The 27650-nt window shown below is 43.4% G+C and overlaps 2 protein-coding genes across 6 annotated transcripts in view; both read left to right on the forward strand.

Moving 5' to 3' along the window:
• The first annotated feature begins 161 nt into the window (after nucleotides 1-161).
• Nucleotides 162-20981, forward strand: iqgap3 (IQ motif containing GTPase activating protein 3). The gene is made up of 36 exons (XM_046302411.1): nucleotides 162-397; nucleotides 705-792; nucleotides 7569-7725; nucleotides 8036-8113; nucleotides 8223-8367; nucleotides 8487-8600; nucleotides 8896-9074; nucleotides 9181-9262; nucleotides 9352-9515; nucleotides 9611-9698; nucleotides 9882-10045; nucleotides 10304-10464; nucleotides 10564-10679; nucleotides 10822-10985; nucleotides 11080-11170; nucleotides 11308-11475; nucleotides 11834-11973; nucleotides 12094-12264; nucleotides 12377-12460; nucleotides 12547-12618; nucleotides 12714-12783; nucleotides 12957-13165; nucleotides 13303-13455; nucleotides 13585-13748; nucleotides 13849-14073; nucleotides 14369-14509; nucleotides 14724-14808; nucleotides 16698-16930; nucleotides 17047-17179; nucleotides 17306-17556; nucleotides 17648-17735; nucleotides 17854-18066; nucleotides 18229-18395; nucleotides 18498-18626; nucleotides 18746-18854; nucleotides 19070-20981. The coding sequence occupies exons 1-36, from the start codon at nucleotides 361-363 to the stop codon at nucleotides 19181-19183; spliced, it is 4947 nt and encodes a 1648-aa protein (XP_046158367.1). The 5' UTR covers nucleotides 162-360; the 3' UTR covers nucleotides 19184-20981.
• A 1768-nt stretch (nucleotides 20982-22749) lies between these two features.
• The window catches only part of LOC123997829 (transcriptional repressor p66-beta-like), a 19034-nt gene continuing 14133 nt past the window's right edge, over nucleotides 22750-27650 (forward strand). For 2 of the 5 annotated variants that reach the window (XM_046302415.1, XM_046302416.1), the window contains exon 1: nucleotides 22750-22996. The gene's annotated coding sequence lies outside the window, so the exon portion shown is untranslated. The remainder of the gene's footprint in view (nucleotides 22997-27650) is intronic. The other 3 variants (XM_046302412.1, XM_046302413.1, XM_046302414.1) reach the window with 2 other exon arrangements.

Raw genomic sequence — 27650 nt, forward strand, 5'->3', positions numbered from 1 at the left:
TTTTTTAAAGTAACAAGTAAACATCTCCCAGAAGGTTATTTATGGTTATCACGTATGTTTCGAACGTTTCCAAAATACACTTCATGTACCACAATACAAAGTGACCAACTGCATTAGCCAATCAGAACAGCTTCTGATTAGCCAATGAGTGGATGGCGGGATATTCAAAGTTCAAATTTGACAGAAAAATGTGTGTACTGCAGTTGAATCAGTAGGAAGGACTGTGCATTTTTTATTATTTTAGAATGTGGAAACAGCATCGACAATTTAATTAAAACACTATCCAAATGCGAAAGTCATATCGATAACTTGAGACCAGAAAATATAACTAGCGTTTTGAGAGAACTGTCGAAGAAGAAAATGGGAGATACGGGAACACAAACGCGTTCAGGTGGATGTAAGTTAAGCGACCTTGCAACCTAATGAACATTAAGTTTGTTAGACAAATAGTAAACTGGTTGTTTTGCCTGTTTTTTTAAGTGGGTGGCTAACTATAGATCGCAGGTAACATTAGCAAATGATCTAACCTTAACGGCTTACTGTAACGTTGTAGCTAGCAAACTTGCAAGGCTTGCAATATAACTTTAGCTAACTTGTCAAGGTTAACTTGGGTCAAGTCCATGTCAACTCCGGTATTTAGTTAAGTTAGCTTGCTAGATGGTACTTTGTATAAAGTTATATGATTGTTTGACATTTTGTTACAGATGAGCGGTTGACAGCTGAGGAGATGGATGAACAACGCGTCCAGAATGTTGCCTATCAATACCTGTGCCGTTTGGAAGAGGCTAAAAGGTAAGAACAGTTAACTTTCTTCTCAGTTTGTTTCAGACAATAACTGACGTGTACTTAAGACTATATCAGTATTACTTCACCCTATCATGGATAGCTAACTTGCTTTTGAAAACCGAGGTAAAGACCGTTTCAAGTTTGATATTCGCGCTTTCAAACCACTTGAGCCACATACTCCAAATAAGTGTCATGATGTTGGAAAAATTGCACAGGTCTTACCTTCACGATTTTGACATTATTTCGCTTTCTAAATTAATAAACATGTGGAAGTGTGAGCAGCATTTTGTATTCCTCGTTGAATTAGTTAGGGAGCGTAAACAAAGTACAAACATTTCTTTACATTCGAATTTCAATAGCTCCTTGGTCATGTGACCTACTTGACTCAAACAAGGTTCAGAATGTCCATTGACTACTTCTTTATTGCACACCTTTTAGTTTGTCCGTTTTCATCTCTTGATTTAACATGAATTTTTCTAATTGTAAAATTTCAGTAGCTCTTTGGTCATGTGACCTAGCGACTCAAACAAGGTGAATAAATCTAGAGCGTTTTTTAGACTAAGAAATAAATATTAAGTGACAGTTTCATTTGTACTTACTTGAAGTCATCACAGATGAGTGTCCACCAAATCTATGACAATAGAGAATGAATTGTTAGCACCAATATTTTTAAAATAATATCTGAAAATGTCAGTTGTTGAACATAAATTGCTATTGCAAATAGAAGTATTATGATATATGCAGTTGAGGAATATTCCATGTACCAACACTACATGTAGGACAGACATTCCATTTACATTACATTTAAGTCATTTAGCAGACGCTCTTGTCCAGAGAGACTTACAAATTGGTGCATTCACCTTATGACATCCAGTGGAACAGCCACTTTACAATAGTGCATCTAAATCTTTTAAGGGGGTGAGAAGGATGACTTTATCCTATCCTAGGTATTCCTTAAAGAGGTGGGGTTTCAGGTGTCTCCGGAAGGTGGTGATTGACTCCGCTGTCCTGGCGTCAAGAGGGAGTTTGTTCCACCATTGGGGAGCCAGAGCAGCGAACAGTTTTGACTGGGCTGAGCGGGAACTGTACTTCCTCAGTGGTAGGGAGGCGAGCAGGCCAGAGGTGGATGAACGCAGTGCCCTTATTTATTATTTATTTATTCCCACATACAGTATATAAAAAAATATATACGTTTTTATTTAGCCAGTTTATAACAAGTTTCATTTACAACTGCGACCTGGCCAAGATAAGGCAAAGCAATGTGACGCAAACAACAACAGTTACACATGGAATAAACAAAAAGTACAGTCAATAACACAATGGAGAAGTCTATATACAGTGTGTGCAAATGAAGTAAGATTAGGGAGGTAAGGCAATAAATAGGCCGTAGTGGTGAAATATTTACAATTTTGCAAATAAACACTGAAGTGACAGATGTGCAGAAGATGAATGTGCAAGGAGAGCTACTGGGGTGCAAAGGAGAAGAAAATGAATATGGGGATGGGGTAGTTTGGTGGGCTATTTACAAATGGGCTGTGTACAGGTGCAATGATCGGTAAGCTGCTCTGACAGCTGATGCTTAATCTTAGTGAGGGAGATAAGTCTCCAGCTTCAGTGATTTTTGCAGTTCATTCCAGTCATTGGCAGCAGAGAACTTGAAGGAAAGGAGGAATTGGCTTTAGGGGTGACCAGTGAAATATACCTGCTGGAGCGTGTGCTACGGGTGGGTGCTGAGACAAGGTGGGGCTTTACCTAGCAAGGACTTATAGATGACCTGGAGCCAGTGGGTTTGGCGACGAATATGAAGCGAGGGCCAGCCAACGAGACCAGCCATACAGGTTGCAGTGGTGGGTAGTATATGGGGCTTTGGTGAAAAAAGTTTTACGAGGGTATGTTTAGCAGCATGAGTGAAGGATGCTTTGTTGTGAAATAGGAAGCCGATTCTAGATTTAATTTTGGGTTGGAGATGCTTAATATGAGTCTGGAAGGAGAGTTTACAGTCTAACCAGACATCTAGGTATTTGTAGTTGTCCACAAGTCAGAACTGTCCAGAGTAGTGATGCTAGGCGGGCAGGTGCGATCGGTTGAAGAGCATGCATTTAGTTTTACTTGCATTTAAGAGCAGTTGGAGGCCACGGAAGAAGAGTTGTATGGCATTGAAGTTCGTCTGGAGTAGAGGTCGACCGATTATTCGGAATGGCCGATTTCAAGTTTTCATGACAATCGGAAATCTGTATTTTTGGGCACTGATTTGTCTGATTTATATATTTTTACACCTTTATTTAACTAGTCAAGTCAGTTAACAACACATTCTTATTTTCAATGATGGCCTTGGAACGGTGGGTTAACTGCCTTGTTCAGGGGCAGAACGACAGATTTTTACCTTCTCAGCTTGGGGATTCAATCTTGCAACCTTACAGTTAACTAGTCCAACGCTCTAACCACCTGCTTTACATTGCACTCCATGAGGAGGCTGCCTGCTACACGAATGGAGTAAGAAGCCAAGGTAAGTTGCTAGCTAGCATTAAACTTATCTTATAAAAAAACAATCAATCATAATCACTAGTTATAACTACACATGGTTGATATTACTAGTTTATCTAGCGTGTCCTGCGTTGTATTTAAACGGTGCGCATTCGCAAAAAAGGACTGTCGTTGTTCCAGCGTGTACCTAACCATAAACGTCAATGCCTTTATTAAAATCAATACAGAAGTATATATTTTAAACCTGCATATTTAGTTAATATTGCATGCTAACATGAATTTCTTTCAACAAGGAAAAATGTATCACTTCTCTTGCAACAGAGTCAGGGTATATGCAGCAGTTTGGGCCACCTGGCTCTTTGCGAACTGTGTGAATACTTCTTCCTAACAAAGACAGCCAACTTTGCCAAACGGGGGATGATTTAACAAAAGCGCATTTGTGAAAAAAGCACAAACGTTGCACGACTGTACCTAACCATAAACATCAATGCCTTTCTTAAAATCAATACAGAAGTTTATATTTTAAACCTGCATTTATAGCTTAAAGAAAGGTTAGCAGGCAATATTAACTAGGTGAAATTGTCACTTCTCTTGCGTTAATTGCACGCAGTGCCAGGGTATATGCAACAGTTTGACCCACCTGGCTCGCTGCAAACTAATTTGCCAGAATTTTACGTAATTATGACAACATTGAAGGTTGTGCAATGTAACAGCAATATTTAGACTTACGGATGCCACCCGTTAGATAAAATGCGGAACGGTTCCGTATTTCACTGAAAGAATAAACATTTGGTTTTCGAGATTATAGTTTCCAGATTCGACCATATTAATGACCTAAGGCTCGTGTTATTTTGTTATAATTAAGTCTATGATTTGATAGAGCAGTTTGACTGAACGATGGTAGGCAGCAGCAGGCTTCGTAAGCGTTCATTCAAACGGCACTTTCCTGTGTTTTCCTTTTTCAAGCATTGCGCTATTTATGACTTCAAGCATCTCATCTCCTGAGATTAGGCTGGTAGAACCGATGTGAAAAGGCTAGCTAGTTAGCGGGGTGCACGCTAATAGCGTTTCAAACGTCACTCGTTCTGAGACTTGGAGAAGTTGTTCCCCTTGCTCTGCAAGGGCTGCGGCTTTTGTGGAGCGATGGGTAACGCTGCTTCGAGGGTGGCTGTTGTCGATGTGTTCCTGGTTCGAGCCCAGGGAGGAGCGAGAAGAGGGACGGAAGCTATACTGTTACACTGGCAATACTAAAGTGCATATAAGAACATCCAATAATCAAAGGTATATGAAATACAAATCGTATAGAGGGAAATATTCCTTAAATTCCTATAACTTAACTTCTTACCTGGGAATATTGAACTCATGTTAAAAGGAACCACCAGCTTTCATATGTTCTCATGTTCTGAGCAAGGAACTTAAATGCTAGCTTTCTTACATGACATATATTGCACTTTTACTTTCTTCTCCAACACTTTGTTTTTGCATTATTTAAATGAAATTGAACATGTTTCATTATTTATTTGAGGCTAAATTGATTTTATTGATTTATTCTATTAAGTTAAAATAAGTGTTCATTGTTCATTCAGTATTGTTGTAATTGTCATTATTACAAATCAATGAAAAAAAAATGGCCGATTTTAAATGGGTATCGGCTTTTGGAGGGGGGGGGGGGGCTACAATAATCGGTATCGTTATTGGCGTTGAAAAATCATAATCGGTCGACCTCTAATGTTGAGGGGTGGTCGTTTGACCGCGGACCCATTACAAATGCAGGCAGTGATCGCTGAGATCCTGGTTGAAGACAGCAGAGGTGTATTTAGAGGGCAGGTTGGTCAGGATGATTTCTATGAGGGTGCCTGAGTTTATGGATTTGGGCTTCTACCTTACCTGGTAGGTTCCATGATAATTTGGGTGAGATTGAGGGCATCTATCTTAGATTGTAGGATGGCGGGGGTGTTAAGCATATCCCAGTTTAGGTCACCTAACAGTACAAACTCTGAAGATAAATGGGGGACAATTAATTCACATATGGTGTCCAGTGTGCAGCTAGGGGCTGAGGGTGGTCTGTAACAAGCGGCAACAGTGAGACTTATTTCTGGAAAGGTAAATTTATAAAAGTAGAAGCTCGAACTGTTTGGGCACAGACCTGGATAGTATGACAGAACTCTGCAGGTTGTCTCTGCAGTAGATTTCAACTCCACCCTCTTTGGCAGTTCTGTCTTGGTGGAAAATGTATACACATACAAAGAGGCATTATTCAGTTATGATTTTACCACTCAGAATCCAGAATGGATATGACAATGTGGCAGCACTGGATGTAATACACCCTTACAACAATCTACTTTTTGATCTTCTTGACTTCTAATCAGTTAACCAGATGGTTTAGATTAAAAACTATCGCCCCCTGTCCCCGTTCATAGGGGCATGAGGGACTACTCTGATAGAATTGAGTTGGCACTTTATTGGCCCACAGACCCACAAGGTTGAGGTTACTCATGGACAGTAATTAGTCATTTATTTATTTTTTGCATTGATGCATTGTGTTTTCTAACTGTCCAAGAATAGGATCCAAAGTGTTAGGAAATATTTGTTCCCATAAATACAAAGGATGTCTCTCCTCATACCTCTGGCACTTTAGTCAAACTGCCAATCAGGAGAGAATACAAACAGGTCAACGGTGCCAATTGAAAGTCAAGGGGCGTGTCTGTCCCTTTTGGATTACTCTCTTTACAGAGAACCCCTGTAGTTCAAGTCAAGAGTTACCCTTCCCCTTCCAGTCTGCTCTGCGCATGTCTCAAAGTGACAGCCAGCAGTGAGTTTTTTTTACAGTATGTCATGCATTCATGAGTGTAATAATATTTTATGTAAAATGCTAGTATGTATTAAATCCAGTACAATGGAATAACTAAGACCTGAATTTGAATGCAGTGTGTTCTGATTCCTCTTTCTGTACAGCAGGGTCAACCAAAAACACCTGGCCTGATGGTTCATGCAGATACTGGGGAAGCAATATAGAAATGTATTGATCCCTTAAATGATTTTACTATTAAATGACCCATATCACAACCCTCATACCTCTTCACAAAAATGTATCTAAATCAATTTTGGATAAAAGATTTTACTCACAAAAGACTTGGACGTTTATTTTCCCAGTTAGAAATAGTAGGCCATGCATCAAATAACTATTTCAATCTGAAAAACGAACCCTCAAATGCACTATTGCATTTTGTAAGTTGTCTGCAGGTGGTTTGTTGCGAATGCACTCAAATATCAAGTCATTATCGGGTTCTGTAAACTGTTTTCTAATACTCAACGTAGAAGGATTTGTCTTAATGTACAGTATATGAAAGTGATGCTATGAAAAGGATTCTTTCATGTTATCAAGCTCACTCTGTCTGACAAATCGCTGCCTATTACTGTGATTTAAAAAGAGTATATGAAACATTGTTTTTCATGAAGCCTACCTGTGCGCCTTCCTTTAAGCACCTCTGTTCAAACACTTCTCCTGTCCTTGATCCATACCACATGCAGATGTTTTTAGATCTTTTCACTGTCCATATAAGTTATTGCAAGGTTGGAACATTTTGGTTAACCTCTTTTTCTTCATGTAAAATAAAGGCCTGCAAAGCTTACAGATTGAAGTATAATAGCATGAGATGAAAGTAGACCAACATCAGTGTGCGAAGTCAGAGTCAGTGGACATTCTGAACCTGGTTTGAAGTCACTAGGTCACATCACCAAGGAGCTTTGGGATTTTAAATTGAGAAATTAATCTAAAAACATGTGAGATGAAAATGGACAAACTAAAGTGTGTGCAATATAGAAAGGTAGTCAGTGGACATTCTGAACCTTGTTTGAGTCTAGTAGGTCATATGACCAATGAGCTATTGAAATTTAAAAATGTAAATTTAAATGGTGTGAGATGTAAAGCTACATTTAAAAAAATGTGTGCAATGTGTGTCTGCCATTGGGTTAGCTAGAACCAGTAATCGTTAAAAAGCTATTGAATTTAGAAAATGTTGATTTGTCACTGGACGGTCCCTAACTGCTGTTGGAGGTAAGGAAAACTACAGGCAAATATCCGTATAATATCCAACCTGACACTGTCGTTGCCTCAGTCTTTTGAGATAATTGGCCAATTCACTTGTCTGCAGGAAATTGTAAAAGCAACTATCTCTGTCATTTAAGTCTGATTGCTCTTACTTCATGTTTTAACACATCACATGCAATACTTGGAAAAATCTTGCGTTAATATTCGCTAGTAAGTTGACATTAGACGCATGTTCTCTCTTTACAAGGTGGATGGAAGCTTGTCTCCACGAGGAGCTGCCTGCCCCGACTGAACTGGAGGAGGGGCTGAGGAACGGGGTGCTGCTGGCCAAGCTAGGCCACTGTTTTGCCCCCAAGATAATCCCCCTCAAAAAAATCTATGACCTGGACCAGGAACGCTTCAAGGTCTGTTCTGTTGTTCACAGCCCTATGGTTTTACTGAAATGCCTCTCAGTAAGAGAGACTAAGTTTCCTGCTGAGAAACCTTCTTTTGGATCTTTTGACAGTCTTGTCATTTATTTTTCTCTGCAAAATAACACTCTGCCTCTTGCTTACCTCCGTGGTCCTTTAGAACAACCTATTTTCCAACTCCTTTGAATTTGAATTAGTGCTGAGCAAGCATAATACTCTATTTCAAAGGCATTGAATAGTGTAGCTGAATATCAGAGGTGTCATAATGCAGATTTCTCCAACGGATCATGTGTTTCTCCATCAGGGTATGGGATTGCAGTTCCGCCACACGGACAACATCAACCATTGGCGCAGTGCGATGGCGGAGATCGGACTACCAACGGTACATTTTAAAGGGAGAAAAACTCTTTAGGCCTCTCCTCACGTATAACAGTCGCGATCTTGTTTACTGTTACACCTGAACTGCAACTAACTTGTCCCTGTTGTTTCAGATGTTCCACCCAGAGACCACTGACATCTATGATAAGAAGAACATGCCCAGAACTGTGTACTGCATCCATGCTCTCAGCCTCTACCTTTTCCGACTAGGTTTGGCCCCTCAGATCCATGACCTCTGTGGCAAGGTCAAATTTACAGGTAGTCTTACTTGGTAACACCTTACTATTCAATCACAACTGGTAACTGGGTTAAGGGGAAAATATCATTAATATTCCTCTCTCATTCCTGTGTTTTTTTGGGTAATATTTATTCTCCAGAGGAGGAGATTAACAACATGAAACGGGAGCTGGACAAATATGGCATCCAGATGCCAGCCTTTAGCAAGATTGGGGGAATCTTAGCCAATGAGATAACAGTGGATGAGGCTGCTGGTAAGTAGAGGCACAGATGTTTTGCTTTGATGTTTTCAGATGTAGACAATACACCTTATTTCAAGTTAAAATATGAATTCACACTGGCCCAAAATGTGTTCGTTTTAGACAAGGGGTTGTCGGTTGGCACATTGGTACTCTCTACTTAAACTGATATGGATGGGATTCCAAATTGAAACGCATCAGATACTATTGAAGTTCCTTGGTCATCGACTGTCATCTAAGAGTCAATGTTTTCACTGTCCTTGAAGTGTTTATCAAAATGTTGCCTCATCTCCCTTCTCTCTCCCTCCAGTCCACGCTGCAGTTATAGCTATCAACGAGGCGGTGGAGAGGGGGCATGTGGAGGTCACTGCCCAGGCCCTGCGGAATCCCAGCGCCATGCTCACCAACCTGGAAGCGCACCTGATGCCAGTCTACCAGGAGATGCTGCGCCAAGCACGGGCACAGAAGGCGACTCTCGCCTACACCAAGGTGACTGACTGAATGAATATGATAATTTAAAAATGCATTTATAGCCATATCCCTGGTACAGAGTTTCTGTTAGTGTCAGGATGGTAATCGTGTACTGAATTTCTAGTGTAAAGGTTCAGAAGAGAAGGATATCTATGAGGAATACCTGACCCAAAGTGAGATTCAAGAGAATATTGACAAAGTGAATGGTGAGTAGGACTTAACCATCAAACATATAAATAAGAAGATGAAGGGAAAAAATCGGAACTAAATCAAATATTTTTGTCACTGTTTGCAGTGCGTGCGGCCATAGAGCAGGTGGACGAGGCCCTGGATTGTGGGGACTCTCTGGCCCTCCTGGCAGCCCTCCAGGTCCCCTGTCTGGCCTTGAGGGGCCTCCAGAGAGACCACGGCCCCTGGTACCTGGAGCAACTGGCCACTGACCGTGAACAGAAGGCCCTGGTGAGAAACTGCACATTAACACCACACACACACACACACACACACACACACACACACACACACACCCCTGACCTTTGCTCACTGACATGTGGCAGGACCTGGGCTGTGTGGACCCTCTTGAGCGAGATGAGCTGCAGGAAGGTGTGTGTGTGGCTAACGATGAGGCCCAGCGCAACCAGACAAGTTAGTACACACTCAACTAAATACTGTATCGTAGACGGGTCTTATAACAAGGGGCATCCACTATATCAATTCTAGTGACTCTTGAGTTGCTGCATGTGTGCGTAAGTATATTAATGACTGGTCCTTTGCAGTCACAATGTTCCGTTGTAGATCCATCCAAACAAAGTGTGGGTGTTTATTCAGTGCAGAAAGCTGTAAGGTCCATCAATGAGGCTCTGCGTCTTGGGGAGCCCAGGCAGACTGTTCGTGCACTCATGGACCCTGATGCCCACCTCCCAGACGTCTACCCCTTTGCCTCAGCGCTCTACCAGAGTGAACTGGCCCCACTGCAGCGACAAAGTCCTCAGGTAGGTTAGGCTACAGTTCCCCACCTGGCCCGTCAAGTACCATGGCCACCTAATCTCCCTCATATCATTCAACTCCTTTTCTCTGCAACTCTGTCTTAGACTGTTTCATTAACCTTTTGTAAAAAAAAAAGAGAGAATATTTCTATTGTTTTATATAGTAATATAAAAAATATAGGGGGAAATGACCAAGTTACTGAACTTGAATAACTTTGTTGTATGTAAACTAGTTGTAGTGAATGTGGTCCTCTGTGCCTGCAGGGGGACCTGCAGCAGGAGGAGCTGTACGTAGCAGTGGAGATGCTCTCGGCGGTGGCTCTCATCAACCAGGCGGTGGAGGCCAAAGATGTGGGAGCCTTTTGTGCCACGCTGATCAGCCCTGCAGCTGGTCTGGCCGATATTGACGACAGCCTAGTCCAGAGGTGGGTTTACATTACCACTCCTGACAATTCTCTGTTGTCCCCATGTAGCCTGGTTGCAGATCTGTATACTTTAACGAACTCCTTTGTCATTTGCCTCAGGTACTTTGAGGAGCTCGGTGATCAGAGGAGGAAGGCTGGGAGAGCTCTGCTGACGTGGAACGATCTCCAGAGAGGACTAAACTCTGTAAATGCAGCAGCACAGGAAGAGCATGACCGTACGTTAGATGAACTGGACACCAACTCCCAGAAACACTGGGTTTAGGTCCATTGACATCAATATTTTGTTGGATGCTATTTGATTCTAAAACAACGGAAACACCTTGTATTTGACTGGGTCTGCTTCCTGTTTGTCCCCAGAGATCCTCACCATCGGGCTGATTAACCAGGCCCTGTGCCGAGGCGACCCTCAGAAGACTCTGGCTGCACTGCTGTTGCCTTCTAGTGGCCTTGAGGAGGTGACGACACTCAATGCCCGCCGCTACCATGACGTACTGACCAGAGCCCGGAGGCAGAAGGCTGAGGTATGTCATCCAGGAAGACATAATAGTTTAAAACAGGGAATCTAAACAAGATTTTGCAGTTCAATATTCAGTGCTGTGCCTTGTCCTATCACAGGTGAACTGTGACCCAGGAGCAGAGTTGTGGTTGGCTGACATTCAGGAAGGAGTGAGAAGAGCCAATCAGGACACTCAAAGAGCCCTGAAGAGTGAGTTGGCATGATACCCTCCACATCGTCTTTTTAAAGCAATGGTGAAATTCTATCCTGATGGGTTTCCTCACAACTGTAATTCATGTTGTCACAAAATGTATACCGTTATCTTAACTGTGTGTTTCCCTGGCCAGTGTCCCTGGGCTTGGCGGCTGTGAACCAGGCGGTGAAGGAGGGCAAGGCGTCCCAGACTCTGCGAGTCCTGCGTCTGCCAGAGGTGGCGCTGCGGAGCGTGGTGGCAGAATGTGCTGGAGTGTACCAGTCTGAACTCACCGCCCTACTCGGAGCCAAATCTGTGGGAGGTCCGTACCCACTACCGTGATTCACTTGCGTTCATGCTGGTGGTGATCTATGCACTTTAGTAGCATATTAGCTGCTCACAATTGGTCAGGATTAACTGTAGACTCAGCGACTCACAAAGTAAATGTCAATTTCAGCAACAACAGAGTTGAAGAATGAGGCTAAACGTCTCCACTGTTTTGGTCCCGTAGCCACCACATTGTAGCAGAGTGAAGCATACCCGTGTTCATACGCAAATACTATGTTGCATCGAGCTCATCTCAGTATCTGTGGTGCTGCTCCTGGCAGCGTCATAACACTGAGTCTACCTTTAAGCTTCTAGCTAGTGACAAGCCATAATCTCTATGTACTTGGATTTAGGAGACAACCGGAGCCCATGGCTGAAGACCAAGACTGAGGACAGCCCCTACTACTTCCACCTGCACAAGCTGGAGGGCACCTGGGAGAGACCGCAGGGCTTTGTCCAGTGCACAGTGTTCCTGGGCCACGAAGAAATACAGGTCAAAATTTCCTGTAAATTCAGTGGAAACAAGTATGGCTGAAGAGCTAGAGTTTGTATTGATTAGATAAGCCAACAGTTATTATGGCTGACTGTCTCTGTGGTCGGTCTCCCTCTACAGGCGGTGCTGAGCAGTGTAACTGCTGCCCACGGCCGGGAGGTGCATTGGAAGGCCAGTGAGGGCCTGGTGGTGCAGCTGCAGGCCAGGGCCCAGGGATTCCTCCTCAGACAGAGGCTGGGTGCCCGTCTGCACTTCCTCAACACCCAGCTACCTGCTATCGTCACCATCCAGGTCAGCTACCATAGAATGCATAGAACGACAGTGCAGACTAACATTACATACCCAAATACATGTTTCAAAACTGAAAGGTGCTCAGTGTGTGTGTGTGTGTTTTTGTTTCCAGTCCCACTGGAGGAGGTTCGTACAGCAGAGCGCCTACAGAAAGAGGCTACAGTATCTCTACCAGAACTGGAGGGCTGTGGTCAGGGTAAGGTTGACCAAATAATCTCTTTGTAAATTAAAGACGAACCCTGTGTTGAAGTTGACATTGGTTGTTCTTACTGTGTGTGTTAGGTCCAGGCCAGTGTGAAGATGTGGATTGCTCGGAGGAAATACCTTTCTCGTCGGCGCTTCTTGAGACGTCAAGTGAGTGCAACCAACCATCACCCCTATAGACAAACCCTCAGCTCTAAAAATGGCTACATACCTTGAAATGTAGCCTGACCTTTGTTCTTCTACAGGTGGGCGCCATTATAAAGATCCAGGCATTCTTCCGAGCCAACAAGGCCCGTGAGGAATACAGAATGCTAGGTAGGTGGCCACAGCTCCACTCACAAGTCTGCCTGTTTTCCTACAATTGTTTTTATTTTTACAATGATCATAACTTTAGTCCAATGTAAATACCAAGTCTTTTGCATAACACCAGTCTCAATTGCATTAACATCCCCCCCCCCTGTATTAACACTGATCTTGTTCTCTTCCAGTCCACTCCACTACCCCTCCTCTGTCAGTAGTGAGGAAGTTTGCCCACCTGCTGGAGATGGGTGACAATGACATCCGCCAGGAGGGGGAGCTGCTGCGTATGAGGGAGGAGGTGGTGAGGACCATTCGCTCCAACCGCCAGCTCGAGACTGACCTGGACCTAATGGACCTCAAGATAGGACTGCTGGTCCGCAACCGCGTCACGCTGCAGGTCGGAGCCTATTTCATTCCATTATTACTACACCGGCTTCAGAAGTTCTATTCATTTTTGATTTGGAAGGTGCCTAGAAGGGTCCGTCGTCCATCACACTTCTCATCCATATATTTGATTAACTAACATAACTACAGGAGGTGGTTTCCCACTGCAAGAAGCTGACCAAGAAGAACAAGGAGCAGCTGTCGGACATGATGGCTCTGGACAAGAGCAAGGGACTCAAGGCCCTGAGCAAAGATAAGAGGGAGAAACTGGAGGCTTACCAGCACCTCTTCTATCTGCTACAGGTGAGCTGATGGAAGGGACTTTTTTAAGTAGGTATTAATGATACAGGGTCAACTATTTTATCTGCCCCCTCGTATGTGGCCTGTACTGAGTTTTCTGCAATGGCTCTCTTAAGTGTGTGTGTTCTCCAGACTCAGCCTCTGTACCTGGCCCAGCTGATCTTCCTGATGCCCCAGAATAAAACGACTCTCTTCATGGAGACGGTCATCTTCACCCTGTTCAACTACGGCTCCGACTGCAGGGAGGCCTACCTGCTGCTGCAGCTCTTCACCACCGCGCTGCGCCATGAGATCAAGTCAGTGTACACACATTATTCTCACACACACAGGCTGTCAAGAGGATCAAGTTCCACTGAACTCAACTTCTCTCTTTCTCACTCACTCCCTCCCTCTCAGGTGGAAGGTGGACCAGCCCCAGGAGGTGGTGACTGGTAACCCCACAGTCATTAAGATGTTGGTGAGTTTCTACCGCCACGCCCGAGGTCAGACGGCGTTGAAGGAGATCCTGGGGCCGGCCATTAGAGAGGTGCTGCAGGACCGCACCCTCAGCATCCGCACGGACCCCTGCGAGATCTACAAGAGCTGGGTCAACCAGACCGAGACCCAGACCGGCCAGAAGAGGTCAGCACTGAACCAGGAGCAAATGTAGTATCACAGCGACACACACTCGTTCTCCTATAGAGCCATCTACTAGAGGTGACTAGAGTGTTTTAGCTTGGCCACGAGGTCTGCATACAGCAAGAAATACTTATACTATGCAGACTGATTTACTTACTTTAGTTGAATGTACTGACATGATTTTCTCATGACTAGTATTTTAAACATATGTACGCCGACACTCTCTGATTGGCTTCAAGAGGTCCATTGAGAAACGTACATCTATACAGACACAACATACTCTGTCTCCTCTCCCCAGCTCCCTGCCTTATGAAGTGAGTGCAGAGCAGGCCCTGGCCCACCCAGAAGTGCAGCGTCGTCTGGACATCTCTATCGTAAACCTCAAGAACCTCACAGACCGCCTGCTCAACGCAATCACCAGCAACCTGCATAAATTACCGTAAGAGGCCCTTCATATGCACTCTGCAGCGCTTCCTTTTCATTCTCAGTGCAATTAATTTGAATCACCAGCAACTTAATCAAACGGCTGTTGGCGGCTCACGTCTTCCTCTCACCAGATTTGGATACTTATTGATTCAGTTTGATTTCTTTCTCTGGTACTTTATATTCTGTGACGGGAGTTCAACACTCAGGCGTTCTCCTTCCTCCCACAGATATGGGATGCGCTACACAGCCAAGGTCCTGAGAGATTCTCTACATGAGAAGTTTCCTCAGGCCAGCGAGGACGAGCTTTACAAGGTACACTACTGACCAGACTTGATGATTAAATCACTTAGATACGGTTATCAGCTAGACAGGATCTGATCCTTCCATGTGTGATGACGTGCTGTTGGTTGTGTTGTGGTTAGATTGTGGGAAACCAGAGGGGTATTCCACGAAGATGGTTTAACAAATTCAGGATTTCCCAAACGTATCCGGCTTGTCTTAATCAGATGAGGGAGTTCAGGATTTCTTGGTTCCAGAACCGTTTCTTCTCGTTTAAGTTATTAGGCTTAGCAAAGCTCTGATTGATCTGACAACTGGCTCGTGCACGCAACATTCAAAAAGGTCCTCATGTCGATAGATATGGAGTCAAAAGACCGAACCCAATATTTAAAACAATTGTAACACAACATATTACAGCCTCTACTCTTCTGGGAAGGCTTTCCACTAGATGTTGGAACATTGCTGCTGGGACTTGCTTCCATTCAACCACAAGCATTAGTGAGGAGGTCGGGCACTGATGTTGGGCGATTAGGCCTGGCTTGCAGTCGGCATTCCAATTCATCCCAGAAGTGTTTGAGGTTGAGGTCAGGGCTCTGTGCAGGCCAGTCAAGTTCTTCCACACCGATCTTGACAAATTTCTGTATGGACCTTGCTTTGTACATTAGGGCATATGTTGTCATGCTCTTCAGTAAGGCTATTCTAATGCCAATGTTTGTCTATGGAGATTGCATGGCTGTGTGCTCGATTGTTTTTATACATTGGTACTGTACTTTTGTTTATATGTTGTGTATTTACCCCCCCAAAAAGTAATGCATCCACTACTGCAAAAGCCAGAGGGCCGGAGCCTGGCAGACAATTGCAGACAGTAAATGTGTGAAGTGGCATTATTTTAATAGGCCTAGCTTACACACATGGGTGACTAGTAATGTTTTTACTTTATAATATATCACCAGCGTTGCAATAAAAATGCTTAAGTGTCAAGGCTATGCCCTAATAGGCTACTACAACTTACATATGTCACAAATGCAATGCTAGGCCCATTCCAATTGCCTATGTAGGATGAATAATTTATTGAATTCATAGTGCTTTTCATGACCACACGGGCAACAATGTGTTCTATGTTTAGTTGTAACCCCATGGTAGTCACAGATCATCTGACCAAAGAAGTAAGGACAATCATTGAATTGAATGACTGTTTCTGAAAATGATTTTGTTTGCTAGACGTGTTGGCTACAATATTCAATAGCTACCTGTTTATGGAGTGACAATATTTTCTATTCACTTCGTCTCCTTCATTTGGTCCAGGGGGTCTTTGAATTGGGAATGTGTCCCTCTACAGCACCAATGACTTTTGAAAATCTGAAGGATGAATTGGGCTATTTTTATCATGTTGCCTAGGTTTGTTAATGTGATATTAGCAAAGCATCGCTGGCAGTCAGCTGACCTCCGTTTACTCTACCTGCAGTTCTGTAGAAGTCCTCCATGATTATATGGAAAACTTGATAGCCAAGGAATGCAATAAAGAAATCTTCAATGTGAGGCACCTCATATAGCTCTACACACAGTTGCCCTGCCAAATAGTTCAGCATCGCCCATATTGTTAAGGAAGTAAAGCACTGCCAACAACGCAGGCTCCGATGTCAAGTGGATTTTAAGGGACAAGTCACAGTCATGAACAATCTTATTGGTGGAGAAGTCCTGTATTCACCAAGACAGGCTAAGATCAAGTTAACCTAGTAGGTAGCAGTTTTACTTCAGAATTCAGTGCTACTATGGTTTCTGATCTATGAAACTGGTTTCAAGCTCTTTGTCTGGAACTGGAAAGTTCTGGTGTGACGCTTCTCTAAGTCACTAGTCCGGCTTTCTGGAATACTGGCGTTGTGGTCAGATTGTGGGGAACATGATGGTTGTGTTGTGGTCAGATTGTGGGGAACCTGGTGTACTACCGCTACATGAACCCAGCCGTGGTGGCGCCGGATGGTTTTGACGTGGTCGAGTTTTCGGCCGGCTCCTCCCTGCTCCCCGAGCAGCGCCGCATCCTGGGTTCCATTGCACGCATCCTGCAGCATGCTGCTGCACACAAACACTTCCATGGTGACAGCCTTCACCTGCGTGCCCTCAATGACTACATTACCTTGACGCACTCAAAGTTCCGGTGAGTCGTCCTGTCATTTTAGTACATTCTCCACCTTTTCAGAGGAGAGCTTTATTACTATAATTAGGCAAAATATGCTAAGTGGTTCTTAAGCACTGTTCATATGTCTTCCGCAGTAAGTTCCTGCATGCTGCGTGTGACGTGCCGGAGCCCGAGGAGCGTTTTAACATTGATGAGTACTCTGAGATGGTCATCCTCAACAAGCCTGTCATCTATATTTCCATCAGTGAGCTCCTCAACACCCACAAGGTCTGGATGCCACATAAGATAGACTCATCCAAACTTTTATTTTAATGGGTTCTGAGGGATGTTGGTTGGGTACAAACCTTTTCATTTTAGTAGATTCTGTGCACTAAAGTGTGTGTGTGTGTGTAGCTTCTGCTGGAGCACCAGGACTCCCTGTGTCCCGACCAGTCTGACCCGTTGCTGAATCTGCTGAGAGACCTGGGGAAGGTGCCCACTATCCACGCTCTGGTTGGTGAGGGGGCTGTGAGCGCTGCGGAGCCCCAGCCAGAACAGACCCTGGCCCAGTACAGTAAGATGGAGGTGTCCCTCACACTCACCAGCAAGTTTGATGTGTTCAGGGGCTCTGACGACCACCCTGACGCTAGGGGGGTTCTCCTCAGGTAGGGGCTTAAACCATTTAACATTTCAGTGTGGTACGACTATCACACTATGAAAATGGCATGTCTAATGTGAAGGGTGCTTGTTTTGCAGTACCAAACAGTTGATCATCGATGTGATCCGAGCCCAGCCTGGAGACACACTGAGTGAGGTCCTCAGGGCCTCCTCCTCTCAGGATCAGGTATATTCCACAGCTCTTCACTGGGCTCCCACACACCCTCTTCCTCACACTCATCCCTCCGCAGGGAGTTGGTAGTAGTTAACCCCCTAACCGCTGGTGTACTCCTCTCCTCTCTCAGGAGGTGCAGCATGGGTGGATGATGCATCGCCGCGCCCAGAGGGACGCCCGCACCCCCGAGAAGATGAAGAGGAACCAGTCGATCGTTGCCGATGGCAACCTGTCTCTGGAGGAGAAGAAGCGGAAGATCCAGCGTAGCCTGAGGAAGCTGGAGAGCCTGGGGGTCCTGACTCCACCTGACTCTCAGACACAGATACTACAGCTCATAGCCAAGGTGGATAGAGACACTACACATCACACACAATGACATTTTAGTTGTAAAGTTATCATACCAAATCAACTACACCTAAACCAAGATGGGAAATCTCGTCACAATTGGCCGCCATTTGGATTTGCCCCCCCAAATGTAACCCTCTTTCCAAACCATCCTTCCCAGGACATCCGCCACCAGCGTCTGTACCGGCAGCGTCGTCAGGCTGAGCTGGTCAAGCTGAGACAGACCATGGGCAGCCTTCACTGCAAGAGCTCCTTCCACAGCGAACAGGTGGACTTCTACAGCCAGTACATCACCACCTGCCTGGATAACCTCACAGCCAAACACAGGTACACATAAACACATGTGGGAGTGTGGCCACACTGTTGGAAGTTCAGGAGTAAAACGGCTGCAGACTGCTACTGTGCTGAGCTCTCTCTCTTCCCCCTCAGTAAGGTGAGTGGAAAGAAGTCAGTGGAGAGCAAAGGGAAGAAGAGCAAGCAGCCCACTCTGACCTACACTGCTGCCCGTTTACATGAGAAAGGAGTCCTGTTGGAGATTGAGGACCTGCCAGTCACACAGTGAGTATACACACACCCAAGCAGGAACATGCTCACACACACCACCCTACCAAATCACCATGTATGGTTACTTAGGGCCTCAAGAAATGTAATGTATTTGATTTATTATCTCTCCTCAGGTTTAAGAATGTGATCTTTGACATTGTGCCCGGTGAGGAGGGCGGCACGTTCCAGGTAAAGGCTCGCTTTATGGGGGTGGACATGGAGAAGTTCCCCCTCAAATACCAGGTGAGTCTGGGTGGTAGTAGTAGTAGTAGAGAACTAAACTGACATTTCAATACAAACCTATGATCTGTGATTGATGCATATCCCAGTCTCACTGAAATCAGTGCTCTATATTGTATGTGATGCAATGGTAAATGATTTAGTGTTGCTATTTGGAAAGACCTTGGATTTCAGAACTGTCTATTTGTGTGTGTGGGGGTGTGTGTGTGTGTGTGTAGGACCTACTGCAGCTCCAGTACGAGGGAGTGGCGGTGATGAAGATGTTCGACAAGGCCAAAGTCAACGTCAACCTGCTCATCTTCCTTCTCAATAAGAAGTTCTTCAAGAAGTGAGGGGTTAGAGGAAACTGCCAGATCTCCCACCCCAAAAGGCTATTTTTTTTGTGTGTACTTTGGCTACTTTTTGTAAATGTACCAATGGACAGATTTAGTTCCAATCTAACTACATTTATTAAATGAGTTCATTTAGAGTGATATTATTCAAACAGGAAATTCAAAAATGTAGTCACCAAGGATGAGGGTTGGTCATTTAATAATAATGAATTTGTGTGAATTGGAAATGTGTTTTTTGCATATCCCAACTCCTGAGCCACCCTCGGCGAGTTGGTCAGAGCCAGCTAGGGGCAGACACAACCCCAATTGCTCCAGGTAGGCCGTTAAAGGTTCTTGCCCAAGGGCATTATACAGATTTTTCACATTGTCGGCTTCGGGATTTGATCCGGCGAACTTTCGGTTATACTGGCCCAATGCCATTGTCTTACATCAGATTGTGTCACTCTTATGTGATGCTTGTCCCTTAACCTCAATTCAGTGCAGACTGCCGTCATGCTATCTGACGTGAGACAATGGGGCCAAACGCTAACCTTGGGGTTACCTGCTGCCCAACTATTTGCCTTGAGTGATGTTCCTCGTTCTGCTTGTTGGGATGACAGTGCTATAGTGATGTTCTGCTTGTTGGGATGACAGGGCTATAGTGATGTTCCTCGTTCTGCTTGTTGGGATGACAGGGCTATAGTGATGTTCCTCGTTCTGCTTGATGGGATGACAGGGCTATAGTATGCCTCAATTTGTATTAATCTCACCCTCCCAGATTTACATTGTTTTCTTTTATATCTTGAAAATATTCAAGCAGCTTTACTTTAAGGGATTTTAATCAAAAATACTGCAACCTTATTTACATGCATTTTTATTTTTTTTTTTATCTCTAGTGGCTCTGTGTACAAACGGCTTAATCTATCATTTATTTAATCCTGATTTTATACGACTGTATCCTAATCATTTTTCAAAAACTCACTAAAACTTCTCATACAGTATGGATGGATTTGTTTAAATGGAAACACTACATTTTGCCACATAGCAGCTGACACAATCCTCTAGTATTTTGTGCACTACTTAAAATGGGCACAGGACCGTCGCTAAGCCGCATTTGCCTCCCACTCCACATACATATGCTCTCAGGGGATTTTTATGTTGTGCAGCTTAATGTTTCAAATGCCACATTCATTAGCCTAGCAACAGGAAATGGTACTGTAATATGTGCCTTGGGACTTCCTGTGATTATGGTTTGTCTCCCTGATGTGTAGGTTACTGACAGGTCTGGCCACATTGTAAGGTATTTGACCCTAAAGACAGATGACATTGCAATGAAGGTGACTCCATTTAGCTAGGCGTCTGTCAGCTGGAGATCTAGGCGTCTGGAGATGTGGTTGAGCCTTGTTGTCCAACCTTTGACCTCTAACCTAAGAGCCTTGACCTTTTGTTAGTCTGTGCTTGAAACTTTGTTCAAACTTATGTACATATTTTCTGTCATTTGTTTCTCTTCTCTTTGTATTTTTTATCTGTCATTCCGCTACCCTAATGTCAGTCTTGATTAGTGTTTTCTTTCACTTTCTTTTCAACACTAATGTTCAGGCCAGTCACAATTAGTAGGTAAATATGTACCAACATGACAATAAAACTCATTTCTTTACATGTCAGTGCTGTAGCTGTAAGGGAAATGTTGTCTATTTTCTGATTAGATGAATTAACCAACTGCCTGATTTAAATTTTTCTAATGAATCTTACTCTGCAATGGAAACTGACACACCTGTTTTTTACTTTTATATTCTAATAAAAATGTAGTTCTGTCATAGTTTTGGATTTTACAGTTTAATCGAGTATTTTCTTCACTTGTTATTCTTAATAGTTTATTTCTAATGAGAGATTTTATTTTCATTAATAGCCATAAAAATATGCATGATTGCTCTGTGAGTTCCACTAACTGGTAAATAACAAGCCATATATATTCACCATGTATACTACATGACCAAAAGTATGTGGACAGCTACTTGTCAAACATACCATTCCAAAATCGTGGTATTAATATAGAGTTGGTCCCCTCCCTTTCCACTATAATAGCATCCACTCTTTTGGGAAAGCTTTCCACTAGATGTGGGAACATTACTGCGGGGACTTACATCCATTCAGCTACGAGCAATAGTAAGTCTGGCACTGATGTTGGGCGATTAGGCATGGCTCCCAGTCGGCATTTCAATTGATTCAGATGGTGTTGAGGTCAGGACTTTGGAGTTCTTCCACATCGATCTCAACAAACCATAACTGTATGGACCTCGCTTAGTGCATGGGGGGCATTATCATTCTTAAACAGGAACAGGCCTTCCCCAAACTGTTGCTGCAAAATTGGTAGCACAGAGTCGTCTGGAATATCATTGTACGCTGTAGACTTAAGATTTCCCTTCACTGGAACTAAGGGGCCTAGCCGGAACCATTATTCCTCCACCAAACTTTACAGTTGGCGCTATGCATTCAGGCTGGTAGCGTTCTGTCATCTGCCAAACCTAGATTTGTCTGTAGGACTGCCAGATATCTCTCCAGAGAACAAGTTTCCACTACTCCAGAGTCTAGTGGTGACAAGTTTTATGCCACTCCAGCCGACATTTGGGGTTGTGCATGATCATCTTAGGCTTGTGTGTGGCTGCTCGGCCATGGGAACCAATCTGATGAAGCTCCCGACGAACAGTTCTTGTGCTGAAGTAGTGTCCAGAAGCAGTTCGGAACTTGACAGTGAGTATTGCAATCGAGGACAGATGATATTTACGCACTTCAGCACTTGACGGTCCTGTTCTTTGAGCTTGTGAGGCCCACCACTAAGCGGCTGAGTGTTTGTTGCTCCTAGACATTTCCACTTCACAATAACTGTACTTTGACCGGGGCAGCTCTAGCAGGGCATACGTTTAACGAACTGACTTGTTGGAAAGGTGGCATCCTATGACCGTGCCACGTTGAAAGTCACTGAGCTACTATACAGTAATGTGCCCGCGCAATACTACCAGGTAGCCACTAGAGGGCACAGTTAGCATTTCGGTCAATAGCTTCCAGGCAGCATCCTGTGCAGTATAAATAGACAATGGTTTAAGTGTTTGTTCAACTAAATTGTAGAAGCATAGGGCTGATAATCTTTATGTTTAATGGTAGCTTACAAAAGTTGGAATGCCAATTAAAATGCACGCAGATTTGCATGTAGGCCATTAAGTGTTTATTACTCATGGCAATTAAATGACCTTTGTTTATTGTTAGACCGGGCATAATGCATATGATGAATGCGGGCCCCATACCGGTAGCTTACCTCAGCCGTGAAATATGTTTAACATAAGGTCCAAGTGATTGCATAAGAAATAGGCTACAAAAACCTGACAAAATTGTCCCTTGACTAAAAATAGTATAAATGCATCAAAGTAGGCCCAGTAGGCTACAATCAATTAATTCGACGTGATGTCTACACTAGAATAACTGACGACATGACTAGAATAACTGACGACATGAGCATATGTCACATTTTTTATGGCATATAGCCTAAATATTGTATTGTTCACAGGATGGGCATCTCGGTCAATTTCTCCTCTTCTCTCCCCTCCAGACAACAACATACACCTTTGAGTAGAGGCGCGTCAGTGACACAAGCGCGGTCCAATAATTTGTCTGTCTGGTTACGGACAGAGAGCGTGAGAGCTTGTCGGGGCCCAATCAGCGCTTTTGTATTGCCTGCCAGTGCCGGGGACTGACTGGTTGTGAGTGTTTACTGCAGCGCCCCAGGATCCCAAAGCCAAAACCGAAGCCAGTGGAACCTGCGGGGTGAAGGCGAGTCAGGTGAGACCGAGGATTTTGCCGCGGCCTATCTGAAGTGAAGTTTAACTAAAAACCTCAATGCCCGGATCATGGTTCTAGATGTGATGAGACTCCAGACTTCAGTCCAACTGAAGTACTGGGACAATGTGAGATGAGGAGCGAAATAACGGTTACATAGTAGTTCTATTGGGTTAATAGTGATGCGCTTTGCCGTTATTTTTAGTTCCAAAATGTAGGTAATGAGAGAGGTCTGCCTAAAACAGCGGACACAAACGTTGATAACGTTTTAACGTTCCAAATTTGTTTACATTATATCAATAAATGATAGTGAGCGCGGATCATATTGATAGAATACTTTTATTGTTTAATCTCGAGTCCCTTGAGGTTAAACTAGATTGGTTGGGGGGAAAATGCGTCTTCGTGGTGTCGTTATGAACAAAATGTTAATCTGAAACCGATGGTTGTAATTTGATTGTTGAAATATATTTATCAACGTTGCTACGATCGAGTTTGTGAATATGAAGGATATTTTTTTTGCGCGAACTGGAGACAAATGGCATGAAGTGTTGTACATATGTCATACAATAAAATTAATTCAAAATGCATCAGCCATTTACGTAAGTGAAGACGTGTTCACCCTCTCAACTTGTTTCCTAGCCCTATGCAAATGGCCACCATGGTTGGCGATGACAAGTGCTGTTGAAGGAATCAGTGAATGCCTGTAGTGATACGTGGGACAACCAGATTATCAGAGTTCTTATCAGTTGACTTTAATCTAATTTTGTTCAGCTGGTGTCAACTTCGTTTTTTTCTTTGAGTTTCATGAACATTTCAGTGGCAGGTCAATGTATGACAGGTTAATGTATGTTTCAGTGACAGGTCAATTGATGTATTTTTGCATCAGAAATGTCACTTGTGAAAATCAATAGATAAGCAGATAATCTATTTTGTGTATGTACGTGTTTCATTACCATTTTGTAACTTTTGTATTTATTCCCACTAGGGTTAGACTTTACCTCTGTTTTTTGTGACCAACACAGAGGGACAATGGTTCACTAGTCAGTGCCACTTTTTCCAGGAATCCAATAGTAAATCTTTTCCATCCTTGAGAACTACTTGTTCAACCTATCATGGCATTTACTCATGGAGGTCAAACAGAGACCGTACCACCCCTATTCAGTTAAACTGAATTATACAAAGATATAACGAACCGTAACAAACGGATAAATCTTAGATTTATGACAAATTTTGACTGTCACGTTCCTGATGATTTATTCCTAGAAGAACTTGTCTAGTTGACTTTGACTTTTGCAGGTGAGATGAGAGTTTGGAGATTCCTCTGCCATACATTTTATTTTTGGAATAGAAATGCAGAAAGGGGGTGGACAGGTGGGTCTGTCATTCTAGTCTCCATTTGTAGATCTCCTGGCTTCAAATTATACATCTCTTGCGCTCTTTATCTCCAGAAGCAAATTGGACTGAAGTGTGCCATTAAAGGAGCACAGCCAGGGTTGAACTGAAGTGGGACCCGAACTGGCAACTCTTCAGGGTTCATATACCTCACATCATCATCACAACACAAACCCTGACATGAGTGGTTGACAGACGATGTGTGGGTTAATGTAGGTTAGAAGCAGTGTGGATGGTTTGAAAGGCGTCCACAATACAAACTCCATAGAACTAATCTGAATTTTGCACGTCATTCGTTTGTACGCCCGCCCCCCCACACACATACCCACCTCTCTCTCTCCCCCCGTGTGACGTCACTAAAGGCTTCATATTAAGAGATCATTCCATATCCTGAGGTTATAGACCGGCTCAGACTGGCTAGCGCGTTAGGACAGTGCTTGGCACCACAGGGGAACAGAAAGGAGAGATAATGGGTGACTCTTGTTCTTAAAGGGACAGGGGGCCCAACTCTGTGACCCATGTTATAGGCTAGGCCTTATCTACCTAGATGGGATAGGCCTTATGGCAGATGCAATGCATTTGTGTATGGGGAATTCCACAGTAACAGAATGATGCTGAGACTGACATGTTTCACTTTAAAATGTATGTCAAACAAAAACCAATGATTGCAAAGCTAAACAAATGATACAACAATTCAGAATGACTACTTAAACAATTTCCACTGAAAATGTTACAAAACCACATGAACAATGCAGAATGATGGGCTGTGCTCTTTTGTGCCGTCCTTCTTTTACTGAACTTTGCATCTGCACTGTTCTTCAGCTAAATGTGTTTTTGTAACATTTTCTGTGGAAATTGTTCAAACTCATCCTTGTGCATATAAGTTTTGGGTTTGTTTAACTTTGCAATCATTGGTTTTTGTTTTGCATACATTTTAACCCAATGAGTCCCATCGTCACGTTTTGGACTTTTGACCTCCTTTAAACATCATGTGTTTGACCTACAGACCATCATGCTCTGAGTGGCACAGCAGTCTAAGGCATTGCATCTCAGTGCAAAAGGCAACACTACAGTCCCTAGTTTGAATCCAGGCTGTATCACATCCGGCTGTGATTGGGAGTCCTATAGGGCGGCACACAATTGGCCCAGCGTCGTCCATGTTTGGCCGGGGTAGACCGTCATTGTAAATAAGAATTTGTTCTCAACTGACTTGCCAAGTTAAATAAAGGTTAAATAAAAAAAAACTAGTATGTATGATTAACAGGGGCTGAGCTAGAGCGGTGTTTGTGAGACAAGGGCGGATCCCAAAGGGGCCCAGGGACGGATCTTTTTATAAAAACGTCAGAATGATTTGTGCTACGAACTACTAAAAGCTATCTATGGAAGGCTGAGACCCTCACAAACACATGTAGCACATTTTGCTCTATGACGCTCACAAGCGTAATATGCTGTAATAAGCTCACATAGTTGCTTGCGGTCACAAACTCCAAACGATACACAGTTGTCACTGACCAGCTGCATATTAATTTCTCAGTGAGCAAACAATTTCTGTACTTGCATAATTCACTTTTTATCAGGTTTTTGCTTTGGCTGACCATTTTCTAAATTGACATTTGTCAATAAATCTCATGAATGCAACCGTTTGTCAAACTGATTTGAGTTTTACTTGTGCGCAATGGAAATTTTCCTTGTGCGCCAACTGAAATGTACTCCTAAGGTGCTAACCTGTTGCACCCTCAACAACCACTGTGATTATTATTATATGACCCTGCTGGCCATCTATGAACATTTGAACATCTTGGCCATGTTCTGTTATTATCTCCACCTGGCACAGCCAGAAGATGACTGGCCACCCCTCATAGCCTGGTTCCTTTCTAGGTTTCTTTCTAGGTTCCGGCCTTTCTAGGGAGTTATTCCTAGCCACCGTGCTTCTACATCTGCATTGCTTGCTGTTTGGGGCCTTAGGCTGGGTTTCTGTACAGTACGTTGTGACATCAGCTGATGTAAGAAGGGCTTTATAAATAAATGTGATTGACGTATAATTAGGACAAAGGTATGGATGTCTTTCTAGGAAATGCAGCATCTCCACTGTAAACAGAATACAAAACTCTGACATCTCTGCTTTCTCCTCCTTCTTCTTGCTCCCTTTGTCCCTTGCTCCCTCCTTTGCTTAGGCAACCGCAGAAATTAAATTGATTAGTGGTGCGGTCTATAAATAGACAGGCCATAGTTGCCATGGCAACCATGTGATAAGTGTTGTGTGATGAAGAACTGGGCCTCCTAAGTGTTGTTGTAGTGTAGTGGGAGCAGGAGGATGGGTGTGGGTGACGGTGTGTAGGTTCGTTTGTCTGGATTATGTGATCTGACACTAACAGGTGTGATATGATATCACAGTGTGATGTTGGACTGTGTGTGTGTGTGTGTGTTTTGCATTTTCTTTGTGCTAGATTCATTGTGTGAGTAAATGGATTCATCCAATTGAATAGATTCTGTTTTTTGTAATATTTTATTCTGACTTTTTTGTCAAGGTGACCAGCAACCCCTTGGCTTCCAATGGACACTGTCTGTACTCTGGGCTTGATCGTGTGATGAAACCCTATTGGTTGTAGACAACAACCCCTGATGCCATCACCGCCATGTCCTCATATATTTTCCCCTTTCTTTTCAGTCAATACAGTTTTCATCAGGCTACATTTATGAGATGGTTAAACTTAAGGCCCTGTTAATTATTTGCGTCCTGTCCTAATTTCTCTCCCCCCCCCCCCCCCATAAACACACTGATCTTGAATGGAGTTAGATATGATTGTGTTTGATTCCCTCCTAATGACCACAGTGACCCGGCATGAACCACCCGTGTTCTTTATGAACGGATCATTACATGTTATTATAGTAATAATGGTGATTTATAATGATAATATGATTTTTAGATTAGCCTTATAGTCATTCTAGGGATTCAGTCTGACAGTACATATTCATTTAATATAAATACAACTTTATTTATCCCCTCGGGGGCAATTATGAAAGTTTATGAAAGTATCACAACACAACAAACATAAAAGTAGCTAGTTTTAATATTACACAGACCAAAGAATAAGTAAAAAATATCGCCTTAGCAAAGGACAGAGAAAGGTATATTTTTAAACCTAATTTCCAGCTGTTCTACAAATGTTGCCATGGAGCTGAGATTCATTTTGTTGCTGTTATTAGCTAATCTCCTGCAATTCTACACATTTTTGCATGTCTAATGCTGTGTTCTTATGCTCAA

The sequence above is a fragment of the Oncorhynchus gorbuscha genome, linkage group LG15 (genome assembly GCF_021184085.1).
Source record: "Oncorhynchus gorbuscha isolate QuinsamMale2020 ecotype Even-year linkage group LG15, OgorEven_v1.0, whole genome shotgun sequence".
Classification (NCBI taxonomy): Eukaryota; Metazoa; Chordata; class Actinopteri; order Salmoniformes; family Salmonidae; genus Oncorhynchus; species Oncorhynchus gorbuscha.

Excerpts from the sequence above, each read along its gene's own strand:
- iqgap3 (XM_046302411.1), top strand. The coding sequence starts at position 361 with ATGGGAGATACGGGAACACAAACGCGTTCAGGTGGAT. Across the intron at positions 11,476-11,833 it reads CGGAGCCAAATCTGTGGGAG|GAGACAACCGGAGCCCATGG; the intron begins GTCCGTACCCAC and ends ACTTGGATTTAG. Across the intron at positions 12,784-12,956 it reads TGAGGAATACAGAATGCTAG|TCCACTCCACTACCCCTCCT; the intron begins GTAGGTGGCCAC and ends GTTCTCTTCCAG.